At 44.9% G+C, this 17,605-nt stretch overlaps 1 protein-coding gene across 2 annotated transcripts in view; it reads left to right on the top strand.

Annotated features, from left to right (window-relative positions):
* The window catches only part of LOC126521192 (intermembrane lipid transfer protein VPS13A-like), an 820,642-nt gene that overhangs the window by 143,007 nt on the left and 660,030 nt on the right, over positions 1-17,605 (top strand). For both annotated transcript variants that reach the window (XM_050169804.3, XM_055065737.2), the window contains 2 exons: positions 626-738; positions 8,987-9,127. In XM_050169804.3, coding sequence (XP_050025761.2) covers positions 626-738; positions 8,987-9,127 — 254 coding nt within the window. The remainder of the gene's footprint in view (positions 1-625; positions 739-8,986; positions 9,128-17,605) is intronic.

The raw sequence follows: 17,605 nt of genomic DNA, 5'->3' as shown, positions 1-17,605 counted from the left end.
TGGTAACAGGTGAAAAAGCAGTGTAAACAGGTTGCCTGCCTTGTTTGTTTAATAAAAGCAGCCCTGGCTTCGTCACTTGGGGGCTGTTACCAGTTTAGACTGGGTGGTTGAGGTGTGATAGCCTGTCCACTGAGGATTTGGTTTGTGCACCCAACCACTGGGTTAAATGAGGTTTAACTTCGGGATGGAAGAGGTTGTGCATGTATGCCCTGTGCAGGACTGCCGTCAGCTGGTTGCAAGCCATGAATGGCATGTCCGCTGTCAGATTGCAAAGATCAGTCACAGCTGCACACTTGCATGTTCTATTTCAGCTCAACCCGGACAGTACCTGGCAGCCAGCAGTGCTCGAAGCAGCAGTGAATCATGCAGAAATGAACATATATATGACATCATGTATGCAGGCTGTGTCTGAAAAACAATCTTTGTGAGCAGGGGCATGAAATCATAGCTGTGCTTTAGTGCAAACACAAAGATTAGCTTGTATTTGTCTCTTTGTTCTTGCTTGCGCTAACAGCCACAGCCAAAGGATTGAATTGTTGTTGACATTGTGGAGCATGTGGCAATGCTCTTGGCCTGTTCCACAAGCTGTGCAGAGGTGTACAGATGAGCTGTTTCATCTTTGCAGAGATAACCCCACAGCATGTGTTTGCTCTGGACTTTGAGCAGAACCCACTGGACATTAAGGCTGATTATGGCATGATGGTGTATGCGGAACCAGTTGAAGTTGTCTACAATGAAGTAAGTGGAGTGTTCTGCAGTTACAGTTAAACCAGCGTGACAACCAGCAGGGAAAACTGGGAATTTCTGAGGGATTTTGAGTAGTCTGGAAAAACACAGGGAAAACTCTGGGAATTTTTGCTTCCATCAGGGAAAATTAGCTGTAATTTTATTGAAAGGGAATGAAAGTCGTGGTAATGCTGGCTCGAGTAACAGACAGGAATCGTAATGAATCGTCTTTGATGCCCTGTCGTTGGCTAGAGGAGTTGCCAGTGTAAACTCAACGACCGACTTTTCAGACGGCTTCGCGGTACCACCATGTACTGCATGGAGTCAATGTATTACAATGTCTGAAATTTCGGATGCAAGAACCCTTCACTGTCTGATTTTCCGGACAGTTTCGCCGTGACAAAACAGAATTAATCAAAGCCACCACTGTTGCCATTTTGATTACCTCACCGCCTCGAACCGGCACTCGTGCACACACATCTGCTGGCAGCCATAGCCACCACTGCGGCAACGCTAGGCATAGCTGCTGTGACGTTTGCTGTTAAGCTTCTTGGCATTGGATACCGTGTTTTTTATTGAAAGAATTCGCCGCTGTCAGCAATGGCACCGGCTCCCCCTTTGTGGTACTCACGATTGGCTACGAAGTTCGGAAAGCACGGTGCGTTGCATAATGCCAATTCCCGAAAGTCAGCTTTGCCTCTGTACAGAAATGGTACTTGGTGAAGCATACCCAAAAGTATTGCGGTGAAGCATAACAAGTGGGGCTATTGCCACTGTACACAGTATGTATTCCTTAAATATACACACGTGCACCCAGTATCTCCTATCACAGTATGAGCACTGATATGCCTAATACATGTACCGACAGGCCTTGAGAGCTTTTTCGAATGTGCCTGTGGCGGTTTGAGCCCTTAAGGGCAGTAAAAGACATGCATTCATTTTTTCCAACTGGTCGATTTTTCTGACATTTTCGCTGCCCCCAGGGAGTTTGAAAAATCGGATGTTGACTGTCCAACCGACCAAGAAAATGCTTCAAATGGTCTGTGTGGTGAAGGAGGACGAGAACAGAAAGGACCTACACATTGAGGAAGGAACGGCAAAGGAAGCATGCTGCCTCCATTTTGAAGGAGCTTGAGCTCAAAAAACAAAGTGTTGGCTGATGCTGAGATGCAGGCATCCCTCGTCCAAACCAAAATGAACTCTTTAAAGCAGTGAAACACAACACTGATGCATTGTGCATGGGCTGAGAGTATGTCAGAACAGTTAAGGTTGGTTTACGAGCTGTTGAGAGAGAATCTCAATTGTGACAAAGTTTGGGCCTCATACCACTGAACTCGCCATCAGTTGATAGAAATAGCTTACATTCAAAAACATTTGCTTCTGTATGCATCTCCTTTTTATTCGTATTTGAGAATGTTCGACTCGATTTGAAATTTTTTTGAAGACATTTTATTTGCTGTGTATTTTGCTAACCCCTCCTTTCTACTAGCTTTTTGAATAATATAAACACTACTCCTTAGTATTAAACTGGATCAAGTAGTTTAAAAAAATTTTTTTTCACATGCTTACTAGAGACTGACAGCATCGAGCAATATGGTTTCAGCCCGTCTTGACATAAAACAGTTTTGTGTCACTCAGGGAATTTTGCAAAGAAACTTCCCCTCGTGTGCGCTTGGTTGTGTTATCGTAAGCTCACTCCCCTCCCCCTCTTTCCCTTTGCTCACGCTGGGAGGCAGCACTCGTGCGTGAAGCCACCATCTTTCTTTCACACCCTCACACATTTTCACTCACACCTAAGCATAAAGTGCGTGGGGTGTGATAAAATCTTATCGCACTTGGACTTTACACGGAACACTATGCAGCTTTACTTCGGCTCTCACTCTTGTCGTGCCACGTGCGATTTGAGAGGTGCGTTTGCAAGCAGCCGCTTGTAATTAAACGATTTGGCCATCTGCATCCACGGAAATTTCCGTTTATTGTCTCAGCATTCCTTTGCTGCAGAAGCAAAATTTCATTATATTGCAATCGCATACAAACACACTTCGTTATATTGAGGTTCTGATTACATGGTGTTCTATGGACAAGAGGTTATGAAAAAGGTAAATACTTCGTTATATAGAGAGTTTCAGTATATTGAAGTTCATTATATCGAGAATTACGCAAAGAAATCCGCGAACTTAAGTCAAGTTTCGAATTCTTCAACTTGGAATTTGAGAAAGTAAAGAAGGAGCGTGACGAGCTTGTGCAAGAAAACATATCTCTCAAAAAAACAAATGAAAAGCTTGTTTTGGACTGCGAGGCCCTTGAAGGGCGGGCGTTTCAGCTTGAGCAACGCATGACTGCCTCCAAGCAGTACTCCAGAAAATGTAACCTCGAGGTAAAGGGTTTGCCTTTCACTCGGGGTGAAAGCATTCCTGACACCCTGAGTCAGATTGGTAGACTTGTTGGTGTGCCCATTTCGGAGTCAGATATTGACGTCTGCCACCGTGTTCAAGCGAAAAACTCGAATGTTGCTCCTAACATTGTTGTCCAGTTTAAATGTCGATCAAAGCGTGACACTGTGCTCGAGAAGGCAAGAAAGCTGAAACTTTCGACGCGTGACTTTGGCCATAAGTCTAGCGAACCTGTGTTCATAAACGAGCACCTTTGCCCTGCTATGAAACAGTTGCTCGGAATGGCAATCGCGCAAAAAAAGGCGAAAAACTGGCGCTTTGCTTGGACACATGGTGGCAGGGTCTATGCGCGAAAAGAGGAAAAATCTCCTGTCTTGCACATCCGTAGTGCTCATGACGTAGAAAAGATTGTGTAAACTGCTCCAGTTTTCGCGAGCGTGAGCAGTCAATCTTGAATGATGAACGAGTCACCGCGAGATGTCAGCAACATAATTCAAATCAACTCCGATGTATGCTTTTCTTGCCTACACCTTAACATTCGTTCAGCTAGACACAAGGAAGATGAGTTATCAGTATTTCTAGACGAATTTAGTTTCCAGTTCGATGCTATCATGTTGACTGAAACATGGTATACATGTGGCGAAGAAATTTACAAGCCGGACGGATATCAAAGCTTCTTTGTAAATCGATCCCGTAGGATGGGGGGTGGGCTTGCTATCTTGGTTAAGAATAAGTTCGACTGTGAAGTTCTTTCGGAATTTTCATATATATGCAACGAAGTTGAATGTTTAACTTTGTTATCACAAAATTATATTTATTCCGTAGCGTACCGACCCCCTAATGCTGACATAAGTACCTTTATTGAATTTCTAGACCGCCTCTTCAGCTACGTAAGCGACAACAAGTTCAATTTAATTCTTGGGGGCGATTTTAACATTGATCTCCTGAAACGATCTCCTGCAGAGGAAGCGCTTTTACTAACTGTAGAATCGAGTGGTAATTGCATACTGACTCAGACGGCTACACGCGTTACGATGCAGACAGCCACACTTATTGATGTATTTATCTCTAACCTAAATACTAGTAGTTTACTTTCAGGTGTATTACAAAGTTCTATCATCGACCATTATCCCATTTATGTGCTCCTGAAATTTGCCGCAAATAAACAACACAACCTATCAGCGCAGAATACTGTGCAAAATATTACTCCGGACACCCTCGCGTCCTTTTTTTCTATTCTTTCAAATCAAAACTGGGATGACGTCTTTTCTTTTGAGACTGTAGATGCGGCGTATGAGGCATTCATCACCTGTTTTAAACGCCTGTACCATGATCACTTCCCTGAGAAAACTGTAAAAAAGTCCACTAGAAGTCGTAAGCCATGGATAAATCGAGATTGCCTTAGAATGATTAAAAAGAAAGACCAGTTATACAGGAAATTTATGAGGACCAAGTCCCTTGCTGATCTAGGCAAGTTTAAACAATACCGCAATAAAGTAACGTCTTTTCTCAGAAACGAAAAAAGAAACAGGGTGTCTACCAACCGGGAAAGCCGGGAATTCTCGGGGATTTTGAGTAGTCTGGAAAAAGTCAGGGAAAACTCGGGGAATTTGGGCCTCTATCAGGGAAAATTAGCGGCAATTTTATTGAAAGGGTCGAAAGTCGCGGTAATGCTGGCTCGAGCAACAGACAGGAATGGTAATGAATCGTCTTTTACGCACTGTCGTCGGCTTCAGGAGTTGCCAGTGTGCAGTCAACGACCGAGTTTCCGGATTCCCGATAATTTGGACGGCTTCGCGGCACCGCCACGTAACCCATAGAGTCAACGTATCAGAACGTGTGAAATTTCGGACGCAAGAACTCTTCGCCGTCCGATTTTCCGGACGTTTTGCCGTGACTGCGGGTCCGAAACGGCAATAATCAAAGGTACCACCGCTGCTGTTTTGATTACTTCGCCACCTCGAACCGGCACTCTCGCACGTAGATCCGCTGGCAGCCGTTGCCACCACTGCGGCAACGCAAGGCCTAGCTGCTTCGACGTTCGCGCTGAAGCTTCTTGCCGTTGGATGCCGAGTTTTTTATTGAAAGAATTAGCTGCTGTCAGCAATGGCACGGACTCCGAATTTATGGTCCTCGTGATTGGCTTAGGAACTTAGAAAACACGGTGCGTTGCATAATGCCGGTTCCCGAAAGTCAGCTTCGCCTTTGTACAGAAATGTCACATGGTGAAGCATACGCATAAGTATTGTAGTGAAGCATAACAAGCGTTAGAAGGGGATATTGCCACGGAACACAATATGCATTCCTTAAATATACACGCGTGCACCCTGTATTTTCTGTCACAGTACGAGCGCCGATATGCCTAATATGTGTACCGATAGGGCTTCAGAGCGTTTTCGATCGTGCCTGTCGCGGTTAGAGCCCCTAAGGGCAGTCAATGACACGCATTTATTTTTTTCCAACTCGCCGATTTTTCGAACGTTTTCCCGACCCCTAGGGAGTTCTAAAAATCGGTCGTTGACTGTGCAACTGGCCAAGATGCTTCAAATGGTCCTTGGGGTGAACGAGTGGCCAAAGGGGGACAAGAACAGAAATGATGTATGCATTGAGGAATAAGCGGGAAAGGAAGCTTGCTGCCGCCGTTTTGAAGAAGTTTGAGCTCAAAAAACAAAATTTTGGCTGATGCCGAGATGCAGGTGTCCCGCCTCCAAAGCAAAATAAACTCTTTAGAGCAGTGAAACACAGCACTCAGGCGTCATGCGCGGGCTGAGAGTATGTCAGGACAGTTGAGGCTGACTTACGAGCGGTTGAGAGAGAATCTCAATTGTGACAGGGTTCGGGCCTCATACCACTGAGCTTGCTATCAGTTGATAGAAATAGCTCATATTCGAATATATTTGCTACTATGTGCATCTCCTTTTTATTCGTATATTTGTGAATATCCGACTTCATTTGCAATTTTTTTCGAAGACACTTTATTTGCTGTGCATTTTACTAACCCCTGCCTTCTATTCTCTTTTTGAATAACATAAACACTACTCCTTCGTATTCAAATTGGATTAAACCACTTTCTTATTTTTTCATGTGCTTACTAGAGAGTTACAGCATCAGGCAATATGGTTTCAGCCCGTCTTGACATAAAACATAGTTCTGCATCACTCAGGGAAGTGTGCAACGGCACTCAGGGAAAACCTGGAAAACTCAGGGAATTTGGAAATGTCAACTTGGTAGACACCCTGAGAAACTTTCTGTACAATGAGTTTGACAGCGAGTTCTGTGATGGTAGCGCACAAGTTTTGAAAAAAGTTAATAAATTATTAAACCGAGCACAGTCTACGTTAGGAGTTACAGAGCTTTGGTTTGAAGGTGAACGTATGGAGGGTGTTGCACTTGCAGATAAATTTAATACGTTTTTGAAAGATATTGTAAATACCGGTCTGAGTTCAGATTTCGCTTGCAACACTATACGACGGAATAGCAATAGCATATTTTTGGAGCCTACGGATGACACTGAAGTGTGCAGTACTTTTACTTCCTTTAAGAACAACAGGTCTTGTGATATAGATGGCATTCAAATCTCGCCTGTAAAATTTGTCCTCACTCTAATAGCACCAGTATTAACTTATATTTATAACCTTGCCTTATCAAGCGGGTCCTTTCCAAAGCAGATGCAGAAATCTAAGGTAATAGTGTTATATAAAAGCGGTGATAAAAATAGCATGTCAAGTTACCGACCGATTTCCATTTTACCGCTTTTTTCGAAAGGGTTGGAGAAAATTATTGAAAAACGGTTATTAAAATTTTGCAATAGGTTTAAACTGTTATCAACAGCACAACATGGCTTTTTGCGAGGTAAATCTACCGAATCAGCTTTATTGTCTCAAAAAGAAATTATTCTTAACGCTTTTGAAAATAAAGAATTGTGCATCGGCATCTTCATAGATTTCTCAAAGGCTTTCGATCGCCTTAATCATAATACCTTACTTAAAAAATTAGACCTTTATGGCATACGTGGCACTCCACTTGAACTACTGAAATCGTACTTGCGTCATCGTGTACAATGCGTTAAAATAGGGCCACATGTATCTTCATTTCAAACTATTACTGCTGGTGTCCCACAGGGTAGTATTCTAGGACCTCTACTTTTCATTTTATATATAAATGACCTTGTTTTGACTGTTAGCCAGCCGAAATTTGTAATTTATGCTGACGATGCAAGTTTATTTTTCACAGGTAGTTCCATACAATCTCTGGTTTCTGTTACTAACAATGCTCTTGATAAACTTAAGGAATGGTCTGAAGCAAACTCTTCACTCATAAACACGAAAAAAACTAAAGCGGTTCTATTCAGTACAAGACAGTTTCCCACTCAACCCGATATACATATATACATAGGCGATTCACGTGTCCAGTTTGTAGACACTGTCAAGATTTTGGGGGTAATTTTTAGCAAGACCATGAGCTGGGACACTGAATTTCAATTTATTATGAGTAAACTGGCAACGTGCACCGGAATTCTCGCAAAATTTCGGCATTTTCTGCCCGAACGTATAAAATTAATTATTTACAATGCGCTGTTTGTATCCCACCTAAATTATTGTTTCTTGGTTTGGGGTACTACCACTAAAACAAATATTAATAAAATATACATGCTTCAAAAGAAAGCTGTACGCTACATTGCAAACGTAGACTACCTTGCTCACACTCAGGAACTGTTTGCTTGTTACCAAATTTTGCCGATTAATACCGTGTACGAATATTACTTAGCATTAAAATATAAGCGTTGTATCCAAAATAACCAGCTTAGTTTTCTTGAATTACCCTGTCTCAGTCAAAATCTTTCAGAATACTCCTTTCACAGAAAAGAAATTCGGCACATTCCCTTCTCCCGTACAATGTACGGGCAACAGATGCTCCGACATAGCCTGCCCACTGTTTTGAATAAATTATTGTCAATGGGTATAATTCCTGAAACATGTTCACTTGTTGAGATGAGAAGTGCACTAATTCACTAATATCTGCTTTTTGAAAGCCGCGTTCATGTATTTTTTTTTCGTATCTTGCTGCGATGCATCCTGTGTAATTTTATCTTGCTGCTATGCATTTCTGTGGTTTTCTTTTTTTTTTCTTACTATTATGCTGTGTTTTTTCTGTTTATGCTTTGTTCACAAACTCATGCATATACGAGATATTTTTGCCCTTGTTAAATAGCCAGAGTGTTACTATGAATTTTACACTTTACGTTTTCGCTGTATGCCTTGTACAGGGGGGCTCGGGCGTCCCTCAAGTGATTGTGTTCACTTTTTGCCCGGGCCTACCCGCATCGTTGATTTTTTTGGCGATGTAAATAAACTTCAACTTCAACTGTATTTCAGAGCCAAAGTTAATGAAATAGAAATAAAATGCAAGTGAGGGACATGATTTGGGCTCCTCAATATGGCAAGATGGTTAGCGCAGCCATCTTGAGTTTGTTAGACGAAAGAGGACTATAACATTTCTTTTTGTCTCTTGTATATAGCCCAAACATTGCTACTAAATTGATGTTCATCTTGGAAGCTTAAGATGGAGCATTTGGGCTGTGTGCATCATCATCATTGCATTTATTGGATAGTTCCACAATGTGATGATATTCTTTCCTCATAAAAATCTATTGCAATAAATTTTTATTTTAGCAGGCATTATTCAAGGTGTCAGACTGCCATCATCTTTAGTGCAAATTATGTACTGCATTTATGATGGTGCTTCAGCAATGCCACACTATAACTGACATCTTATAGCAATGTTTGTGAGCTTGTTAGCTGTTTACTAGTGCCATCAAGAGTAGCTTGAAGGAGTATTGGCCAAGTTGTATGCTCTTTTTCTTCCAGCATTCATTGTCAGAACTACTTACATTCTTCAGCGTCCCAAATATGTCAGTGTATGACATCTACAGCCTTGCTGCGAAGCAGCTAAACACATTGGCTGCATGGAGCAAGACAGGTCTGCTTCATGCGCTGACACATCGAAAGGTGAGAGCGTGAACCACATTCTTATCTTTTCTTGTCTGAAAGGCCCACCTTTCTACATTAATCTTGCGCATGTTGGCCAAGAAAGTCACTGTGTACTTTAATAAAACTCTGCATGCAATTCACTCATGCTTTTAAATTAAAAATGACCGAAGCAGTGTGGGCTTGTAAACATCAACTATTTTGCTCAGCAGAATGAGAGCAATGTGAAATATCTTGGCTGAGCCTACTGAAGGCACTGAGGTGGTTGCTGTTTTGCTATTGATGGTAGCAAAGATGTCAGACTTTAAGGGGCCGGATGCTCAATTGTTGGGCAGTGTTCGATGAGTCATAGGCACCACAGTGTGAAAAGTTTTCTCAGTAATCACTTATGAACAAACCGCCGAAGGTTGGGCCATAATAGCATGGTTACGAGTTCCAGTGCATACGGTGCAGATCGAACTGAGAGCAATGCATAGGCTTAGCTCACGGCGTCACAAGATTTGCATATGTTTCATCGTGCAATGCCGTAAATCTTGGACACCATGGCTGACACTGCTTAGTGCTCGCATCCGTCGTCCGGTGGAATATGAAGAATACGAATATTTGTCCCGAGGAAAAAATTATGCAGAAACAACTGATGACGATTATCAAAGTAAGCGAATAGCCTGAATGAATGGACGAAGAACGAGCAAGTGATAGTCCTCCGCTTCCCTCCTGCCTATCCCGCAACTCAGTTGCTTGAGTGTTCGCACCCTTTATCTCTGTGCCCTCCCATGCCTGCCTGGAGTTCCTTCATGGAAGTCGTGGAGAGCAAACGAGTCCGCTTCATGCTCTCAGGTGTCGTGTGACGGTGTAAATGCCATCAGCATTCGACAAAATTCTTGCCTGCAGCTGCAGGGTATTCTTCATGGGTGCGAATCCGTTATGTATTCTCGTCTGCTGCATTGTCCACGATGGGCTGGCCACTGCTGGTTTGCCAGCAAGATGTGTGACAAACGTGTGAGCGACAGCCTGCCATCCTCCTCCCTTCGGTTTCTCCTCACCACTTACTTGTCTGACAACACGCAAACGTTTTCTCGCTGTAGGAATGGAAGTGCTGCACCAATTGCACAAAACCATCGAGGTTCCCCAATCAGTGCCTAAACACTAATTTCTAATGAAGTTGCCAAATTTAGCAGGATGTGCACGTTAAGTGGCAACCATGCAACTATAGTGAAGCATTGGCTAGCGTTTAGCCCTGGAATCCAAGCCCAAGCGAACCGTTTCAGTGTCAGTGGCTTTGGAGTGTAGGTGTGTTTGTTAGCGTATCGTAACTTGGCCACAGCAAAATGAAGACCATGTTGTGCTATACAACGCATTATGGATGTTTTATATGTCTTACGCTCTTACGTACTATACGGACCAGCTAAAGATGGTTTGAACTGGTGCTCTTTTTATGTGGCAGTTGAGAAGGAAAGCTGCACTCTCAGGTGAATGAATAAGTCGTGCGGTCTTTTCAGCATGCAGCTTATCAGCTTCGCTATACATTTAGTAGGCATGTGCGAATACTGAATACCATTGAATCGAATAGTGAAGTTTCGAATAATTAGATTCGCAAACCGAATATCTTTAATTCGATTTCTGGAACATTCTATATGTGCTGTAGAGACCTTCGCAGTGCCACATGTTGTGTGCGCCGCAGAGCCCCTCGTGTTCAATGCCATACAAGCGAGTACTATTTTACTTTGTTTTTGCTGCAAAAGGACCATCGATTGCGCCACAGACAGGCTGCCCTGGCTGACGTGGTAGCGGACTTTATCAGTTCAGCGTTCCCCGACGTTGCAGGGATTGCGCACACAGCACTCGAATGCTGCAATTCGTAGACCGATGCCGCAGCAGCCGGGGCCACCTCTGTCGATTCAAGGTTTATCCAAGTCGACAGGACTGATTGAAATGATAATGTGGCACGGACAGGGGGAATGGCAATATAAGCAGCATGTATTTTGTAATGTGTGAAGATTATTCTAATTAGCCACTGATAGGCATGCAGATTTGTTGGATATGCCGTGACGAACTTCATGCTACTTTGACAGCTGTCAATCTAACCCGCACGTGTGACCTTGGGACTGATCACATGATAAAGATACTGATCGCACACTGATTGGGACTGATCACCCGTATAAACATACTAGCGGCAAGCATTCCGCGACGACTTGTGGCCCGTTACCACATCACCCAGCAGTGAATTTTCGTCGTGGGCACACTGCCTAGGCCATTAGGCCAAATTGTCACTGCTTCATCGAGTGTTGGCGACTAAAGCTAGGGTTTGGAGCCGAATCGACACAGGACTATTCACAGCAGCCGCACAACATTTGGAAAGCCAACACCGTTCGTAGAGTCACATCGCTTTTTTTTTTTCAGCTTACAAACAAAACCAGCTTTGGATTTACACAAGTGTCATGTGTAAAAGTGTCATGATCTGCTTGCATGCATTGGCACATACTAATTTGGTGTTCCCTTTAGTAAGAGTAGACCGTAGTGTATGTCTTAATTTCAGTGTACCTATGTTACGGCTAGTTTGCTAGATTCTTGTTAGGAGTTCATGCTAGGAGACTTACGAGCATGCGCATCTCTGTATTTTCTCGCCCAAAATTTGTAAGTGTCAAAAGGCGTTCTGGTTTAATTAATGAGGCCCTCAGAGATTAGGGCACCACATCGAGAGGTCACACAGCTCAGGCAATGCAGGCACAAGTCTTTGAACAACCCGCCATCGTCCTCTTTCTCGTAGCAGTACATACTGCTCATTCTTCACCAGTGCAATTACCCCCCCCCCCCCCCCCCCCCCCCGGAAAAGGGAATCCGTCCCGGCGACCTACGTGCAGGATAGTACTGGTATATTGAATTAAGGCTTTAGGTTGAACATGCACGATTTCATGCCCTCGTTGGCACTTTTCCGAAGGTGGCTCAAGGGATTCTACCATGTAGTTCACAGGATACATTTGATTGACCACACGGTAGGGACCCTGGTGCTTGGAAACGAGTTTGGATGAAAGTCCAGGGCTGGTGGCAGGAACCCAAAGCTAGACTAGCGAGTCAGGAGCATGAGGCGCAGGAGCGGCATGAATACCTCGACGGTGCTTGTGGCACTGCTCGTCTTCTGAAGTAAATCTACGGGCGAGCTTTTGGCACTCTTCTGCATGTGCATGGACAGGGTAGTGGACTCTATTGTGTCAGGGCGATACGGAAGTATAGTATCCATAGTGCAGGAAGGCTCGTGTCTGTAAAGGAGAAAAAATGGGGAAAATCGCATAGTGGTCTGTGTGGCAGCATTGTAAGCATACATCACAAATGGTGAAACGCTGTCCCAATTGGTCTGGTCAGATGCGACCTACATGGCCAACATGTTGCCAAGAGTGCAGTTAAAGAGCTGAGTCATCTCATTAGTCTGCTGGTGTTATACAGTATTTGTATGGTAAATTAAGTGGCATTCCTTGAGCAAGACTTCTTCAACATCGGAGAGAAAAACACAGCCTTTGTCACTCAGCAATTCTCTGGGGACTCCGTGGCAAAGTATAATGTTATGCAGGAAGAACCAGGCAACATCACGCGCAGATGGGTTGGGCTGAGGCGAAGTTTCCGCGTAGTGCGTAAGATTGTCTATCGCCACAATCAGCCATTGGCTGCTGTCTGAAGCAGTCGGAAGGGCCCATAAAGATCAACTCCGACGTGGTCAAAGGTGCTTCCTGGGCAAGGAAATGATTGCAGTTGAGCAGACGAGGAGGGTTCTTGCGGCGTTGGGAAGTGATGCAAGAGCAGACATATTGGCGGATGAATCGGTACATGCCGCGCCACTACTAACGGAGTCGTAGGCGTGCATTTCGGGTCATCGTGAAACGCTGCACATATGTCCGAGCGTAGATGCTGAGCAACCACAATTAACCATTTGTGGCCGCCCAAGAGGTAGTTACAGCGGTGTAGGAGCTCATCCTTGGGCTCCTACATCACGAACAGTGAAGTGGTGTGCTCAGCGACACAATGCATGGCCAGGCGAAGGCATTGATGGGTGCGACAGAAAAGCCAGCATAGAAACCATCCATTCATCCTTCTGCTGTTCCGAAAGCATGTTCGTGGCGGTAAGGGAGGACTCGCATATTGGTACTTTCTGATTATTAGGCTAGCATGACACAGGGGAGTGAGACAAGGCATTCGCGTCCGAATGTTTACGGCCAGAGCGGTACAGCACTTGAATATCGTAGTCTTGGAGGCAAAGTGCCTATCGAGCGAGGCGACCTGAAGGATCTTTCAAGGACGACAGATCTTTCAAGGTTGAACAGACATCCGTAGAGATAAGGACGAAACTTAGATATGGCCCAAATAATAGCCAGGCATTCTTTTTCTGTAACAAAATTGTTGGCTTCTGCTTTCATGAATGCATGGCTGGCGAAGGCAACAGTGTATTCATCGAAGCCAGTCTATCGTTGCAAAAGATTAACGCCAATGCCGATGCCATTGGCATCCATGTGTATTTCTGTCTGTGTGCTTGAATCCAAATGCCGGAGAATCCGGGTGGTGTTAGAAGATGGCGCAGCATCGCAAAGTGGTGGCCAGGCAGAAAGATTGTAGTTATCAGCAAGAAGCTGCGTCAAAGGTGCTGTAATGGTGGCGATGTTGTGGATGAATTGGCGAAAGTATGTGCACAATCCGATGAAACCGCAGAGTTCTTTTACGGTCTTTGGTTGTGGTCTGCCATGCCTGAGGATGCTGCACAGCCGGATCCTCACTAGGCATCGCCTGTCATCTGTTCTGGTGCTCTAGGCAAACAAGATCCTTCTATCTTCATCGGCGACCATGACATGAAGGATTGACTCTCATCATATGACTACGTGAGTGCACATAACAAATAGGATGACACAGCTAAACTATCTGATGTCATCTTTTAAGTCTCTGGAGTTGCCAATCTCTGGTTCCAGAATCACAAATTCGACTTTTCCACCTGGACAGCAGTTACGACTAGTTTCAAAGAATTATTCAGTCGCCCTGCTGCTCGCAGAACAACAGTTGCGTGGTCGCATTCAGCTAAAAGGTGAAAACTTCACAAGCTACATTGAAGATGTAGTTTACCTTTGTCGGCACATTAATTCCGCTATGCCTGAAATGGAAAAATCGTGAGCCATCCCACTCTGTGAGCGTGGATGGCCAGCGAAGCTGTGTAGCACATGACAAAGAGGCAACACAGAATTTTGAACAAAGGTATGAACACATTTATTGTCCTGATTGGTGGTCATTGTGACGAAAGGTACGCACACACATTTATTTTTATATATACACGGTCATTCATGTTATACATTCATTATGTACATTCGTATTTTCATTTCGCGATGTACTGCGGCCAAGAATTTGAGACTGAAATCACCGCACCGACTGGCAGGGCTGTCAGCACATTCGCAGAGGGAGGAGCAATATGGGAATGCTGGCATGATGAGCGGCAACGGAGCCAGCTGTGGAAGACGACGACGATGACGAAGGCGTGAGCACTGGCACAAGCGTGTCCACGCGGTTGTGCCGAGGGGTGCCAACGAGCCAGCTGTGGTAGAAGGCGACATGGAATGCGTGAACAGTGGCACGAGCCATTACTGATGATGATAGTTTTTCCTGACAGATTTGTTGATGGACACGAAAAATCCACGAAACCCTAACCATAAACAGCTTCGCTGTAAAAGATAAAGAATGTCAGGAAAGTGATAAAGAATGACACCTTCCAAATGCTCTTTGCGAAAAATCCTCAAACAGTTGATGAGGTCATTACCGTGTGCCAGAGCTACGACGAGCTCCGCAAACAACGCGTTGCTATGTTCTGAGCTGTCAGGCTGGACAGCACGGCTTTGGCCCTAACCAACAGTTCTAGGTCTATAAAGAGCCCAGCACATCCACCAAATGTCGAGAGGCATCATCGTCATCATCATCATCAGCCTGGCTACACCCACTGCAGGGCAAAGGCCTCTCCCATACTTCTCCGACTACCCCGGTCATGTGTTAATTGTGGCCATGTTTTCCCTGCAAACTTCTTAATCTCATCCGCCCACCTAACTTTCTGCCGCCCCCTGCTACGTTTTTCTTCTCTTGGAATCCAGTCCGTGACCCTTAATGACCATCGGTTATCTTCCCTCCTCATTACATGTCCTGCCCATGCCCATTTCTTTTTCTTGATTTCAGCTAAAATGTCATTAGCTCGCGTTTGTTCCTATTATATGCCTACGTGCCGCGGAAAGAGCTTAAATTTCAAACCAAATGCCATTTCACTTCTTGTGGGCGCCACGCTCTCAGCCGAAGAGTCGACGTATCTTGTGCAAGTGCGCCTACGTTTGTGGTAGTGCTGTGACGTCGCCCATAGTGACACGTGGCTGCAAGAATTATTCGAGTCAACATCATTTATTTGTTTAATCTGTTGCTTCAATCGACGAATTAAAATTTAGAGAAATAACAAGACATACAAACCGAATGTCTGCGTGTTTTTGTTTTACTTCGTTCCGTAGCCGGAGAGATGTACTTCCGTTTCACCTGATTGGTCCCACGTTGTGCAGTCGCATGTGCAGAGAACAAGACTATGACGTTTTCTACCGTGTTTCAGTGCTGTGATCATGTGCTTTCTTTCATCTCCTTATGTCTGGTGCAGAGCGTGTGATTGTGGCACTGACTTATATCGCGAATTGGATGTTCTCGTGCAGAGCACGCAAAATTGTCTGCTGCGCATAACGAGACAAATGCAACAGCTCGAGTTCAAGACCATCGCCGGAAGTTTGCTGCTCAGCAAAAACACTAGGAAAAAAAAAAGGAAAGCAACGTGGCAAAATAACAAGAGCCTCATTTGGATTGCCATTGAGGAGTGATAAGATTATGATAATTACTATTTTCCACTTCTAAAATTGACTACAGGAATCTGTTTTATCCGCCTGACATGCAAAGAAATTTAAAGGTGAGAATGCGAAGCAGTGCTTTTTTATTCACCGGTGCACAAGCCCAGAGGCTTGCAATGTTAATCCACTTTCGTGGGTAGTCTCCAAACTGACTGTGCTCGGTTCCAGCAATGAATTTTTGCGCTAGCTAGCACATTTTTTTTCAAGCAACACGTCATTACGCAGCCAGACGTGGCAGATCACTAGTGATGGAAGCTGTGCCGTCATTCTGCCAGTGAAATGCCAGAGCTGATAAAATTCATTGTCTTTAAACACGTTCGCTTGGAGGTGGCTATAAAATGTTGGATGCATAAACTGGCTGAGATATTTTATAGTTATCTAATTGAAAGAAACCTGCATGATGCTGCTCAAATGAAATGACCACCCCATTCGCAAATATTACTGCCGTACAATTTGTGGTCACCTCACTACACTCATGGAGCGCACGCTCTGATATTGGACCACCGCGGGTTCGAGCACTTCGAGCCCCCATGTATGCAGGGCGCCGCGTTCGCAGCTGCTCAGGCCTACTCCATGTGCCGACACGTCGCTACACGCGTACGCGCCCCATCGATCCCAGCTAAGGGAAAGTGAGACCGTATGCGCAGCAAGGGAAACCCTAGGCGAAGCTTTCTAGAAGCAACAGAGAACATTTATTAAGCGCTGGTGTTCGATACAAACAGAAGTTTAAACAAGACGTCCGAATCAAAATTTAACCGCAACATAAAACATGATCAAATGGTTGCCGGTGGCCGCTAATGGCGCACCGCGACCGAGAGAACAAAGAACCCAGTAGTAAGGGGCTGCCCAACCTTCGGCCAGTGTCTGCCATCATGCACCCCCACAGCAGAGGAAATGGAAACAAGGAGAAACAGAAGAACAGACGGGCGCACGATCAGAAGATGCTGCCAGGACATCGAGACAACGTAAGAGTGCGCATTCCCGCTGAGGCTGGGACCTCGCCAAGCCGAAGTAACCATCGGCCGGCGGCGGACAAAGGGGGCCACTGGCGGCAGAGAGGAACACGTACACACCTTCAGACGCCCTGATGTGGTCTCCTCGAGCCCCTGTCTTGCGCGCGTACCCGGAGCGCACGCAAGCAGTGCCCGAATCCCACCAAAATGCCGGCCAATGAAGGAAGCCCGTTGACCTTTCCGTGGGGGGGATGACAGCTGAGTGACAGTGTTTTATGACCCGCTGCCACCCCGTCCAGGCAGGGAGGAGAGGGACACGGAGCCCTCGGAAGTGCAACATAACAGCTCCATACAACCACCACGAGTGCCCAAAACCCCACATCCCTCCCCCCTCAAATGCCCCCTACCAATGCAAGGCTGGTGGCTTTGGTGCCGACCAAGAAAAATAAAATACAAAAGAAAAAGAAAGCCATTACCATGCCATACCAGAGCTATCTATTGGTAGCTAGTAACTAAAATCACCAGCCTCCCAAAAATAAATTTAAAAGAAAACGCCAAAAGGAAAAAAAATCAAGCTATTCAATAAATTAAATAGATAGGTCCGAGGTACACAACATCAACAAAAATCCACACGAACCCACTACGGCGTGCCT

Source organism: Dermacentor andersoni, chromosome 6, assembly GCF_023375885.2.
Source record: "Dermacentor andersoni chromosome 6, qqDerAnde1_hic_scaffold, whole genome shotgun sequence".
Lineage (NCBI taxonomy): Eukaryota > Metazoa > Arthropoda > Arachnida > Ixodida > Ixodidae > Dermacentor > Dermacentor andersoni.
This window is presented reverse-complemented; position numbering and strand designations above follow the sequence as displayed.